General features: G+C 42.1%; 1 protein-coding gene across 1 annotated transcript in view; it reads right to left on the bottom strand.

Annotated features, from left to right (window-relative positions):
* The window catches only part of snx29 (sorting nexin 29), an 84,600-nt gene that overhangs the window by 19,643 nt on the left and 51,770 nt on the right, over positions 1-13,187 (bottom strand). The window contains exons 17-19 of the mRNA XM_068754891.1: positions 4,818-4,934; positions 3,022-3,077; positions 2,319-2,400 (exon numbers count right to left, since the gene is read on the bottom strand). Coding sequence (XP_068610992.1) covers positions 2,319-2,400; positions 3,022-3,077; positions 4,818-4,934 — 255 coding nt within the window. The remainder of the gene's footprint in view (positions 1-2,318; positions 2,401-3,021; positions 3,078-4,817; positions 4,935-13,187) is intronic.

A 13,187-nucleotide genomic window follows, 5' to 3' on the forward strand; every position in this document is an offset into this window, starting at 1 on the left:
TATAGAAAAAGGAGGACAAAGAGGCCTGAAAATAAATAAATCCAACCAGAATAGCAACAAGATTAGAAGATATACTGATCATAACATCCCATGCATTGATCAACTCAAACATAAAATAAATTATGCTCAGACTATGGCTTTGGCATAGCAGTAATAGTGCCACATCTGCATGTAATGAATCCCTCAAAAATATCATTTTATGATGGTGACATAATGGTGCACTCACCTTAAAGTCCTGAGTTTAAGCTGCAGAAATGTCGGAAAGTCTCTTTCGGAGCACCTTTCTGCAATTTAACAGTGAGCTACTTTCTACATTAGCATTTTAACACTGCCAGAATCACATTTAAATCATTTTATGCTGACAAACAGCTTGATACGTTTGTTTGACAGTTTTCCAATAATGAAAGCTGACCAATGAATCTAGTTTAAAGGGTTTGAAGATGCCAATTACAAGAAAGGCAGCAATTAAAAATAACAATGCATTTTCTTTGCTATTGAGTTGTTCCTGTCCTGCTGGACAGATGGTTAATATCACAGAATCATTTCGAGCTATCGGCCTGAGCCAAAAGTTCTGAATTGACATCTATTATGTATACGTTTAGCCGTGCTGAGCTCGGCGGCCAACCAGACCCTACTATCAGCTGGAGCTGAGGACGTGTCACCTGTCTCTTTCCATATGGATACCCTTGACTACCTTTATAGCTATAGCTACAGAGCAGATAACAGCAATGTGTGAGTGTGTTCTTCCGTCTGACAAGTGGTTCTGCATGGCATGACGAAGTGTGTCTCCTACCTGTGCTTGAATGTGTTCCTGTGTATCCGTGCTTGATTCCTTGAGTGAATTTGTGTGTGTGCCACTGTGCCTGTTGGTGTGTGTGTGTGGGTGTCTCACAAAGCTGAACCAGGGGACTGAATGTCTGAGTGGGTGTTCCTGTCTCAGTGTGGAGCTGGTGGGCAGTTGGGCCGAGAGAGCAGAGGTGTAACACCTTGTTAATGTGACAGACAAGGTAAAACAGTCACCAAGGGAACGATCCACTGTCTACTTTGCTCAATAACTTGACAGATTCAATAAGAAGCAGCACTTGTGGCTCACAGGTTCAGTTCCCAGCACACCATACATAAACAAGAGTGTGTAACAGAGAAGCCAGAGGGGCGTCTGTGTCATTATCACGGACAAACACGGCACACACTGCAGTGGCCAATGAATCCATTATTTTAGAGTCGGTTTAGCTCTTCAGAAGTTTTGGTGAGGTGTCAGTCAATGATATAGAGACACAGCTAAACTTTAAATGAACTTTAAACGTGTCGACTTTATGATGGAAAAGTGAAGAGGCTTTAACTTCGTGCTTTATTTTGTTAGTAACAACTCTTATTTATAATGCAGTATGAGTAGGCATCACTTTAATGATAGCCTGGCAAATTTGATGCATATAACACACAAAATGGCATTAATGTGTATGTAATTGCAGCTAATATTAAGTTAAGGTACAGCCATGCTGTCATCTTGGTGAAGCTGTAACTAAATGCTAATTATGCTTTGAGAATGAAAGTCTGAAAAATGCAATTATTCCAATAGGTAGCAAAACTTTTCTGAAAACACATAAATTAATACCAGAAGGAAAAAAACATTTTAGGATTTGAGTATCTGTCCCAGACTTCCCAGATGTTTGTGCCTAGCAATACAATAGATGATGACATGTGGGTTAAACATCTAGACAGTGACCTCCTGGTGACATAAGAGGAAAAATCCATATCAGTATTTACCAGCTGGAGAACCACAGATATCACCAGACTTCAGTGCAATCGCTCAATGTCATCGAGACATTTGGGTGAAGCGATGAAGCATTTCAAAAAGCGGCAGACCAACCCTGACGTTCTTTGTGCTGCACGGGCACGATAAAAACCTGCTTATTTACAAAAACAGGCCAGCAAGATGTTCTGTTTCACCACTGGAGCAGAGTTGAGTGGGAAATAAGCCCCATATGTGACAGCGCTAATGGATATTGATGAGATATTAATGCCAAGTTTTAGCTTTAATTATTTCACAGCTTGCTGCCTCTTTTGATGAATTTCTAAATCCTTCCAAATCTGTAGCTGAACTCAAAGTAATCACAGAAATCTCTTTATCTTGGTCTATTTGTTTTCATCAATGCATTTATCACCTGGTTTTACGTTCTCTCGTCTAGCAATAGCAAATATAACAATAGCAGACAGAAGCACCATGATGTGCGTCAGTGGCGCTACGTGTCTTTATGCGATGACTGCAGTTGGTGATTACAACCAGTAAACAGGCAGAGCTATTAAGTGGCTGAACGCACCTGATAGACATGGTAGGCATTGGCTGCTCTGCCCTGCAGGAACACAGACGGGATCCACACATTGATGAGCGCGCGATGAGCCCTGAGTGATGCAAACACACAAATGTCCTCACTGCCTTTGTCATTGTCATTGTCATAACCATCACCATCATCATCATCATCATCATCATCATAACTGATAGACGCAACTGGGTCCCCTAGCTGGTGTGATGAAGTCAAACACCAGACCGAATGAGAGTTTAACATTCGGTATTGAGTAACTAAGCAACTCTTTTAATTAAGCCAATAAATGGGAGTGTGTCAGGACTCACGATAAATTACATAATTTTTATTTGATTATATTAATGTTTTATTTTCTCACTACAAAAAGGGGAAACAGATTTTTGGCTTAGAGTAACTTCAGATAGAAGAAAGCAGGAACATTTCAGTTTTCTGTAAAAGATTCTCCTTCTGTTTCAAAAATAAAAGCCTCGTTCAGAAATGATATCGGAAATGTTGACCTTGTATTAATAAAGTGTTACATTATCAAGCAAAACAGGTTTCATGGTCAGGAGAGAAGATATTTTACAATGCAGTAAAAATACAGATACAAAAGTATAGACACAATCTATAAAGAAGGAAGACTGGATAAGAAGGGCGAGAAAGACAAAGTGGTATAAGTATTGTTTGGGCTGATAGAGGAAAACTAAGGGACGTCTCTTACGTCTCAAAGTCTGAGAGGTTGGGGTCATCTGATGTCTGGCTTAAATCACCCGGAACCTGGAAGGAGGAGGGAGGAGAGATAGATATAGTAAGAAAAACATTCATTACATATACAACATGGCATAAACACAGGCCCTGTTCAGTCCTGGTATTATCAGCCATCCAATCACAAGAGGACAATTCTAATTACTGGTGTGAAAGCAAACAAGATGGATTGAGGATGCATTTCAAATCCAACAGCTTTCAGAGCTGGCTAGGATAATATGTTTTAGCAAACTTTATGTTCAGCAAAATAAACCAAATATCCCCAAAACTACCTGAAAGTAAAATCACACAATTGTACAATATACTGAGTGAAGAATAACTTTACAAACTTTAGCAAAAGACACATTTTTAGATTTTTTCATGCAATCCTGTAAATTAAACATTAAATGTGATATGCTAGGCACGTCACATTATTCCTGTGCCAGCCTGGTGAAATTCATGAAAAACAAATTTTTAATGAGAGTAATGATGGCAACTTTGACAAACACAGTAAAGTCACACATGGAGACTACATCTGTCGCAAAGAAGGAAAGGGTTTTATGAGACGTTGAGTTAGGAGAAATATAAGAAACTTACAATGTCTGACAGTGCTGTGAGAATACGCCTGACAAAAATAGATTTTTAACCAGAACCATAAAAAATACACACTTTAATCATCAAACTCCAAATTTGGAACGCCTCTAGATGCATGTGTTTTATCAGTGCACTTATGTTGTTATTTGTTATTGTTTGTTATCCTAATATAACACTTGCTATGCAAATACAGTACTAGCGTGCTTCAGTTGGGAAAGGTGTGTGTGCATGTGTGTCCCTACATTGTCGTCGAACAGCCAACAGCCTGTCAGCTCCATGGCTTTAACAAAAATACTAAAGCTGGGCTGAAATACTGTCACCAACGACCACTTCTCTACCCTCAAGACATTGATTAAACCCTCCAAGAGTCACACACAAACACGTATTAAAGAAACAAAACGTATACGTAGACGAAGATGAAGACAAAGAGTAATTGAGAAGTATTATCTATAAATATAATTATCTGAATTTGGGCAACAATTAGCTGGAAGCACTCGGCAATCGGGAGCCAGAGATGCACTTGCATACATGCACGTACACACACACATAAAACAAAACCAAGCATAAATCTATGTACACACACACACACACACACACACACACACCTAAACACCCTGTCTCATTTTCTGAGTGATACACCAGAGTAGGGCTGAACCTAGAGGATAAGAAGTCCCATCGTCAGCCTGGCCCAACACTGCCCCTGTATCACCTCACACAGTGTGTGTGTGTGTGTGTGTGCATGATCAGAAGTTCTGTATGGGCTCCTAGAGACAGTGGTTTTCTAATTAGCATTAGCAGGGATAGCTTCCATAGCACTTAGAGAGAATGAAGCTTCATCAGAGATGTGAACACAAACCGATTGACAGCCAGATTGTTTCTGCAGCAGCATAAAAAAAGTGAAAACAAGTGAATCTCGAAAGGCGACAGCCTAAAGTAAAATAAAGTTAACCATTACTGGCAGCTATTGACAGTGGAGAAGAATGAGCAGAGAACCAACTGGGTGAAGTGGAAATCAAAATAAATTACTGGGAGGAGAGTCAAGGAAATGGCAGGGTGTCTGAAGGGAAGCAGAAGGAAAAAGAAGAACACTGCAGTGAAATGATGAGAGCAGACATCATTGTGTGTGTGAGTGTGTGTGTGTGTGTGCACGCGTGTGTTCAAGTGTGTCCAATCACTCACCGGTCCTCTCAGGTCAATGAGCTCCTGTCTCATCTGGACAATGAGGTGGTCTTTGGCCATGAGGGAACAGTAGAGACGCTCGTTAAATTCTATCAGCTCGCCATGCATCTCAGCTACCTGCAGTAGAAACACACAGGAAGAAAAACGCACCATTGTGTCTATTGAAAGAATGAACATCAAATATCACACAATTCTCCAAAACAAAACGACAGTTCAGCTCTCGCAGTTTTACACTTCTGTCCACATCAACGCTTGTTCAGACTCAGTTATTGAAGACTATGAGGTAAACTGAATTAAATACTTTTACAATATGTCTTTGCAAAGCTCAACAGCAGCAAAACACCCGCTCGTCAGCTACAGCCGAGAGGCACAAAAATATACAATAGAATAACAGAGAAATATCATGTCTGCGTTTCCAACACAGAAACAGCAGAAGCACTGCAGGTGAGACGTAATGTATGATGACAGCGGGACGGATTCTGAGAAGTCATGAATCCCCTGACAGAGAGAGAGAGGGAGCGTTAAGAGACAAAAAGCAACAGAGAGGGAGGGGTAAGAGACAAAGAGCAACAGAGAGGGAGCGTTAGGAGACAAAGAGCAGCATAGAGGGAGGGGTAAGAGCCAAAGAGCAACAGAGAGGGAGGGGTAAGAGACAAAGAGCAACAGAGAGGGAGGGGTAAGAGCCAAAGAGCAACAGAGAGGGAGGGGTAAGAGACAAAGAGCAACAGAGAGGGAGGGGTAAGAGACAAAGAGCAACAGAGAGGGAGCGTTAGGAGACAAAGAGCAGCATAGAGGGAGGGGTAAGAGCCAAAGAGCAACAGAGAGGGAGGGGTAAGAGACAAAGAGCAACAGAGAGGGAGGGGTAAGAGACAAAGAGCAACAGAGAGGGAGCGTTAGGAGACAAAAAGCAACAGAGAGGGAGGGGTAAGAGACAAAGAGCAACAGAGAGGGAGGGGTAAGAGCCAAAGAACAACAGAGAGGGAGGGGTAAGAGACAAAGAGCAACAGAGAGGGAGCGTTAGGAGACAAAGAGCAGCATAGAGGGAGGGGTAAGAGACAAAGAGCAACAGAGAGGGAGGGGTAAGAGACAAAGAGCAACAGAGAGGGAGGGGTAAGAGACAAAGAGCAACAGAGAGGGAGCGTTAGGAGACAAAGAGCAACAGAGAGGGAGGGGTAAGAGACAAAGAGCAACAGAGAGGGAGGGGTAAGAGACAAAGAGCAACAGAGAGGGAGGGGTAAGAGACAAAGAGCAACAGAGAGGGAGGGGTAAGAGACAAAGAGCAACAGAGAGGGAGCGTTAGGAGACAAAGAGCAACAGAGAGGGAGGGGTAAGAGACAAAGAGCAACAGAGAGGGAGCGTTAGGAGACAAAGAGCAGCATAGAGGGAGGGGTAAGAGCCAAAGAGCAACAGAGAGGGAGGGGTAAGAGACAAAGAGCAACAGAGAGGGAGGGGTAAGAGACAAAGAGCAACAGAGAGGGAGGGGTAAGAGACAAAGAGCAACAGAGAGGGAGCGTTAGGAGGCAAAGAGCAACAGAGAGGGAGGGGTAAGAGCCAAAGAGCAACAGAGAGGGAGGGGTAAGAGCCAAAGAGCAACAGAGAGGGAGGGGTAAGAGACAAAGAGCAACAGAGAGGGAGGGGTAAGAGACAAAGAGCAACAGAGAGGGAGGAGTAAGAGACAAAGAGCAACAGAGAGGGAGGGGTAAGAGACAAAGAGCAACAGAGAGGGAGGGGTAAGAGACAAAGAGCAACAGAGAGGGAGCGTTAGGAGACAAAGAGCAACAGAGAGGGAGGGGTAAGAGCCAAAGAGCAACAGAGAGGGAGGGGTAAGAGACAAAGAGCAACAGAGAGGGAGGGGTAAGAGACAAAGAGCAACAGAGAGGGAGGGGTAAGAGACAAAGAGCAACAGAGAGGGAGCGTTAGGAGACAAAGAGCAACAGAGAGGGAGGGGTAAGAGACAAAGAGCAACAGAGAGGGAGCGTTAGGAGACAAAGAGCAGCATAGAGGGAGGGGTAAGAGCCAAAGAGCAACAGAGAGGGAGGGGTAAGAGACAAAGAGCAACAGAGAGGGAGGGGTAAGAGACAAAGCAACAGAGAGGGAGGGGTAAGAGACAAAGAGCAACAGAGAGGGAGCGTTAGGAGGCAAAGAGCAACAGAGAGGGAGGGGTAAGAGCCAAAGAGCAACAGAGAGGGAGGGGTAAGAGCCAAAGAGCAACAGAGAGGGAGGGGTAAGAGACAAAGAGCAACAGAGAGGGAGGGGTAAGAGACAAAGAGCAACAGAGAGGGAGGAGTAAGAGACAAAGAGCAACAGAGAGGGAGGGGTAAGAGACAAAGAGCAACAGAGAGGGAGGGGTAAGAGACAAAGAGCAACAGAGAGGGAGCGTTAGGAGGCAAAGAGCAACAGAGAGGGAGGGGTAAGAGCCAAAGAGCAACAGAGAGGGAGGGGTAAGAGCCAAAGAGCAACAGAGAGGGAGGGGTAAGAGACAAAGAGCAACAGAGAGGGAGGGGTGAAACCAGTTAATTTCCAAAACAGTCAGACTCCTGTCAACCAACGAGTCAATCATGAACAACTCTAACTCACCTTGACGTGGAACGCTTCACATCTGTGTGTGTCTGCTCATGCAAATAAGGCCAGACTTTTCTCTGCCTGTGTGTGTGTGTGTGTGTGTGTGTGTGTGGTCTGTTTGCCTAACCAGACTGGATAGGTCTTTGTCAGGAGACTGACATCTGTGACACACAATGTGGTGTATGGAGGATACATGCTGTCACAGCATGCTGACAGTTGAGCTAAGTCAGCTGTTCCACCATTACCTTCACACAGTAACACACTCCTCACATCCCATTAAAAGGCCCACACACCGCCATAAAGAAATAGAGGCCTCTTATGTAACAACGACCACGATGACATCATGATTTATCACGACACGCCAAATGCTTCACCTAAAGGTTTTACATACATTTTTCGACAGCAAAATACAGCAACCCCACTTGAACAGTGTCTCTGCCTCATCTGCGTTGCCTAAGCGATTGATAGATAGATAAATAGATAGATAGATAGACACAATGACATGTATGTTTGCCACTTTCCCACTGAAATTACTGGTTTTGAACGCAGATCGACCCGCTATCAATCGCCGTCTGTCCCCTTTCCCAGTGAGCAGAACATCGTATATCCTCCTGGGACCCAGCACGCCAGTTAGCATGCAATCTGTAATGGACAAATGTCCACTAGCCAGATGCAGCCATCAAAAGAGCCACAGGTTCCTGACCCCTGCACTCTAGGTTGATTTATTTTGCCGTGGGGGGGGGGCAAAGATGCAGGAAATGGAGGTCAGAAGTATGGAGTATGGAGCAGCAGACATTTCGATGCTCGCAAAGAAGTGTGAGGCCATTCTGCACCACCGACATTCTGTGGAGGTCAATAATAGTGACTGTGTTGAATTCAAGTACATATACACGCAAAAACTTAAACAAGGGTTAATCAGCAGGTGTTACTGCATTTTGCAAAGGAGGAGTTCCAGGACTCTCGCGTGACCACAGCGCACACATCCTTTGCTTGTTAATTTTATCTGTTTTATTTATTTCTTGTTTTTATGTTATTTTTTTTATACTATCGTGCACTTTGAGATTTGCTTTCAAACGTAAAGTGTGTTTAAAATAAAATGTATTATTATTATGATGCAAAAAACAACAACAACTCCCTGTAGCAGCCTCGAAGCTGAATACCCTTCATTGGCTGGGAAGGACATATTGATTAAAAACTTGTGCGACTACACATAAGTATAGTATAACAATATAGCAAGATTCATTAGCAGAGCAGCTCAGACTGATGGGGTCTGCTGTGTCTTTGCCCATTAAATAGCAGCTTTCATGCACCATTGCTAAGTTCGTCTACCTACGCTGTGTTCAGGGAACACTTGGTTTGTGCTACGTAGTTAACTTCTTTATTTAAATGGAAGCAAACAGGTCTGTGCAATTCAGGCTTTTGTTATGCAACTGTGTTCAGTGCAAACAATAAACTGTGGTGGCTGTTTGTGTCAGGGTTTGGTTATTGGTTAGTTTATTTTGATTAGTTTGTTCTCTCTCTCTCGGCAGTGGGCGTGGCAGAGGACAGATTGGCAGAGCCGAGCAGACACACCTGCGATCCATCTTCTTTGACTGCTCACCGAGACGTTCCTTTTGTCTCTCGTGCCTTCCCAGTGCTATGCTCCTTGTGTTTTGCTCTGTGATGCTAGTTTGTCTTCTGCCATGGTTCAGTTTGTATTTTTGGATCATTCTTATAACTGCAAGTTTTGATTTTGGTATCTCCAGTCCTGTTTACCTTTTCTGTTGGCTGCAATCTCTTGTTCTATTTTTGGACATCCAGCCCGTCACCCCTCAGTACCTTTTCTGAGTGTTTTGAGTTTTTTCTTATTAAAAGACTTTTAACTGCTTTACGTCTCTGTCTCTGCATTTTGGGGTCCAAGTTCCTGCTTGTTCCTTTGTGGAACATAACAGTTTGCTTTGAATGCTTTCAATGTTGCAGCTGCTTTGGGTCCTGGGGGACGTTTTGGGTCGACAGATTGAAATCTCATGACCTGCAAGCGGTCCCTGAACTGTGTTTGCAAGATGGAGGTTCCATTTTCCTGAACTTGGAACAGAGTGGTATAGATGTGGGAGTCAGAGAGCATTAACATGAATGTCAAGACCCAATGATACCCAGTAAAATTACATTTATTATGAGACGATCAATATAATTGGCTTATCAAATCACTGGTTATATGCTGTGAACGATCAATGTAATTACCCTTTAATGTGCGTGCACCAGTCAAAATCAGAGTGACATGTGGTCCATAACTGTAGTCAAAAACTATCATTAAAAAAATACAAATCCCACCACAAGTATTGCTAACAACCATCACTGTCTATAAAATAAGAGCTTTCATTTAATTGTCCTGTAATCAACCAGTTTCTCTCATCAACACAGCAGCTGCTGCAGACCTGCTTTGATTTGTGTGGCTGTCTTTGTTTCTCCCTCTCACAGCTATTACTGCAGCACAGAAGTTATGAAATGAATAACAATGCGAGGATCCTCCGGCAAGCTCATAAATCTCTGCATGGTCACACACAACCTGAGCCCTGTGGTTAGAGATGCATCCGTAGTAAAAGTCTGAGAGGGATTCAGTTGCTCAGCAGATCAACGCTGGAATATTTGAGAGAAGAAGAAAAAAAAAATGAAAAAATGTTTCTTTAAAGGTGACGAACTCCTGGAAAAAATTAACCGGTTAATACAATATAATTGCTTATTTGAAGAAATCGCATGACAAATCTGGATGCTGTTAAAAATGGAGAATTAAAATGCATCAAATATCTTGGGTCCAGTTTAACCCCTGCCTTGACTTTAGACATGTAAACAGACCTAGAAATCTCAGGGCCAAATAGGGATGCAAACCAGTAAATAAAACCATTGGATTATATTCTTAAAGCATGTATGACTATTGGCTCAAATTCCAAACTAAATTTAAAAGTAGAGTCTAAACTCAGCTCCAGCATGGGTGTTAGACCCTAGACTTCCTTGGCATACATGTCATTCCACAGCTCTATTTGTTCATTGCAACAACTCTTAAATAGGACATTATAGTATGTGTGTACGTGTGTTTCTTCGAGTAAATGTGTATGTGCGTGTACACTAAGTTGACCAAGAAAAAACCTGTGGTCTATATTAAGCTATAGCTACATGCCAGCATTGCCGATTTACTTAAGGAGCTAATTCAATCTTTGCTGGTGCTATTAATGCAAGGTCGTTAAAATGCACCGCCAGGTTTTGTTCACCATACATTCATGTCTAGACCTTGCATGAAATTACCGTTACTTTGCATTATTCTAACCTTGGACCGGCCTTTCCTCTTGGCAACTCCACTGAATTGCTCAATTCAGGCCTGAATCACCCAGTGAAAATGAAGGCAGGTCAATAATGGGCTACAGAAATGTCATCAGACATAAGAAAATAATGAGAGAAGGTGATGAACTGCATGCCTTACAATTACCTTTCAAGCCAGCACACTTTGAAGTTATGACAATTTACTCAACAATTAAAATAAATAAATCCCATTATGCCCGTCAGCAAAGAAGAAACCTGACAGGCTGTTGTTGTAGCAGATGCACTGCAGCAAAGATATTAGGTTTTATGTTGGTTATTTGTTGTGTCTTTGAGATCAATTCAAATCAACTCTGAAAGATAAATAAATGTAAATGAAAGCTTAATTTCTACATTCTAAGAATGTGAGTGTCAGGGATAATACACAAATCACAAAAAAATAAATCACACTTAACAAGAGCAGCTCAATTTCCCGCTAAATTAATGATTCATGTTTAATATATAGCTGGATAAACAAAATATATATTTTTTATTGTGATTATTATGTCATCTATCGCAAGCACACGATTCCAACATAAAACATGCTTTTTACCTTATAAACTAAAAAAGCACCCAGAGAGCACAGACCTCTGACAAGCAGCTCATTCCCCTCCAAACTGGATCTACACCGTTCTTGTTCTTGGTATCTTTATACACCAACCATGAAAAGTAAAACATCACATCAATCGGAGTTGATGTGTATTTTTAACTGATCTGGTGCTGGATCCGATCCAGATGAAATTCGGTGGTAAGACAGAGGCCCCCACCCTACATGACTGTTCAAATTCCATAAAAAAATCGGTCCATAATCAACTGAGATATTGAGGAACACATTTTGAAGCTCCATTGGCTGCATTGTTACCAGTCATCCAGAATCCGGAATCTGTTCTGGATTATCATCATAATTTACTCAACTGTTGCTGGTAAGATTCCCAACATTTCCTGAAAATCTCATCAAGATCCATCCAGAACCTTTTGAGTTATTTTGCTAACAGACAAACAAACCGACGCCGATGAGAATATAACCTCCTCGGCGGAGGTGATGAATCATTCATACTATGTAAGACCTGCAGAGTTGGTTTATTCTGACACTAATGTCGGCACTTCACGGACCTAACTGTCACTCAAGCGATGCAGACTGCACACTATCGTAGAAACAAAAGCTAATCCATCACACAATGTTACCCTCCACCTCGTTTCTCCTCTCCCTCTCTTACTGTGTCTCTTTGTGCCTCCTGCTCTCCTCTCCATTGGTGCATGACCTGATCTGGCCTGAATAAAAAGACCTGGCTGAGCAAAACCCTCCAAAAATAGAGAGACAAAAAAGTACAGCAAGGATCGCAGTGTAAAACTGACCCAAAACCTGATAACCTTAATTGTACGGGACACAAGGAGGAGAAAAATGAGGTCAAGTGGATGTGGGAATACGAATTGCATTACCGATCAGACAGAAAGTCAAGGAGGAAGAAAGGGGGAAAACAGGACAGGACGAGATGATGACTGAATAGCCGTGTATTCAGTACAGCACATTGATAATGATAAGGGGTTCCCAAATTCTGATTTTATGGCAGAACACTGAGTTAGCTCAGTGTGTCTTTGTGTTTACAGCACTCAAATATTTTATGTGATGTGATCTGATTTGATATGCTTTTGTTTGCCTTTCGTGTGGCGCCATGATGAGCTGGCGTCTCATCCAGTATGCACCATGCCTCTTGCCCATAGCCGGCCGGGATAGGCTCCAGATGAGATTATTGCAATCATCTCGTTTACAAGGAAATGGACGGATGGATGATTGCTCAAGTCAAAATTAAAATAAAATCATCCATAATCATAATCAATCAACAAGTATTTTGTTATATACATCAAATATCCTAAGACCCGAGAACATTAATTTAGGGGTTTTTATGAAGGACAGGTGTATTGAGTAACAGAATAATATGCATTATTTGTTTATTTAAAACTAAACAGGACTTATTTTATTATCATTTATCCATAAAGCAACGTAACTGTAATGTTTCCTAAAACACGGTCACATCCTTAGGATGTGTTACGGTGTCAACGTATGTTACATAACACATGCAGGCAGATGGTTCTTTCTGTTCATACTGCAGCGGAGACCATTTCATTGTGGGTGGGACACCTCGACGTGAAAGTAAACGCTTTTATCTTTTCCTGAGACCATCACAAATAAAAAAATATATTAAAATTGGTGAGACGTCAAAGAGATTATGGCCGCTACCGGATCTGCTTTTTATTTGTATTTGTTTTATTTAAGTGCATATTGTGACTTTCTATGTGCATTCCTGACTTACTTCGGCACAGCTGCTCCTGAACATGAATAGACAAGGACCGATATAGACATCACAAAACTGTGCTGTCCACTCTGATATGGGAACAATGATCTCGAGACAGAGACCAGTAAAGACGTGTGAGCACATGAGAGTGGCAGGTGGTGAAACAGAAACTACGGCTAAAAAG

This window comes from Brachionichthys hirsutus, chromosome 21 (assembly GCF_040956055.1).
Source record: "Brachionichthys hirsutus isolate HB-005 chromosome 21, CSIRO-AGI_Bhir_v1, whole genome shotgun sequence".
NCBI lineage: Eukaryota > Metazoa > Chordata > Actinopteri > Lophiiformes > Brachionichthyidae > Brachionichthys > Brachionichthys hirsutus.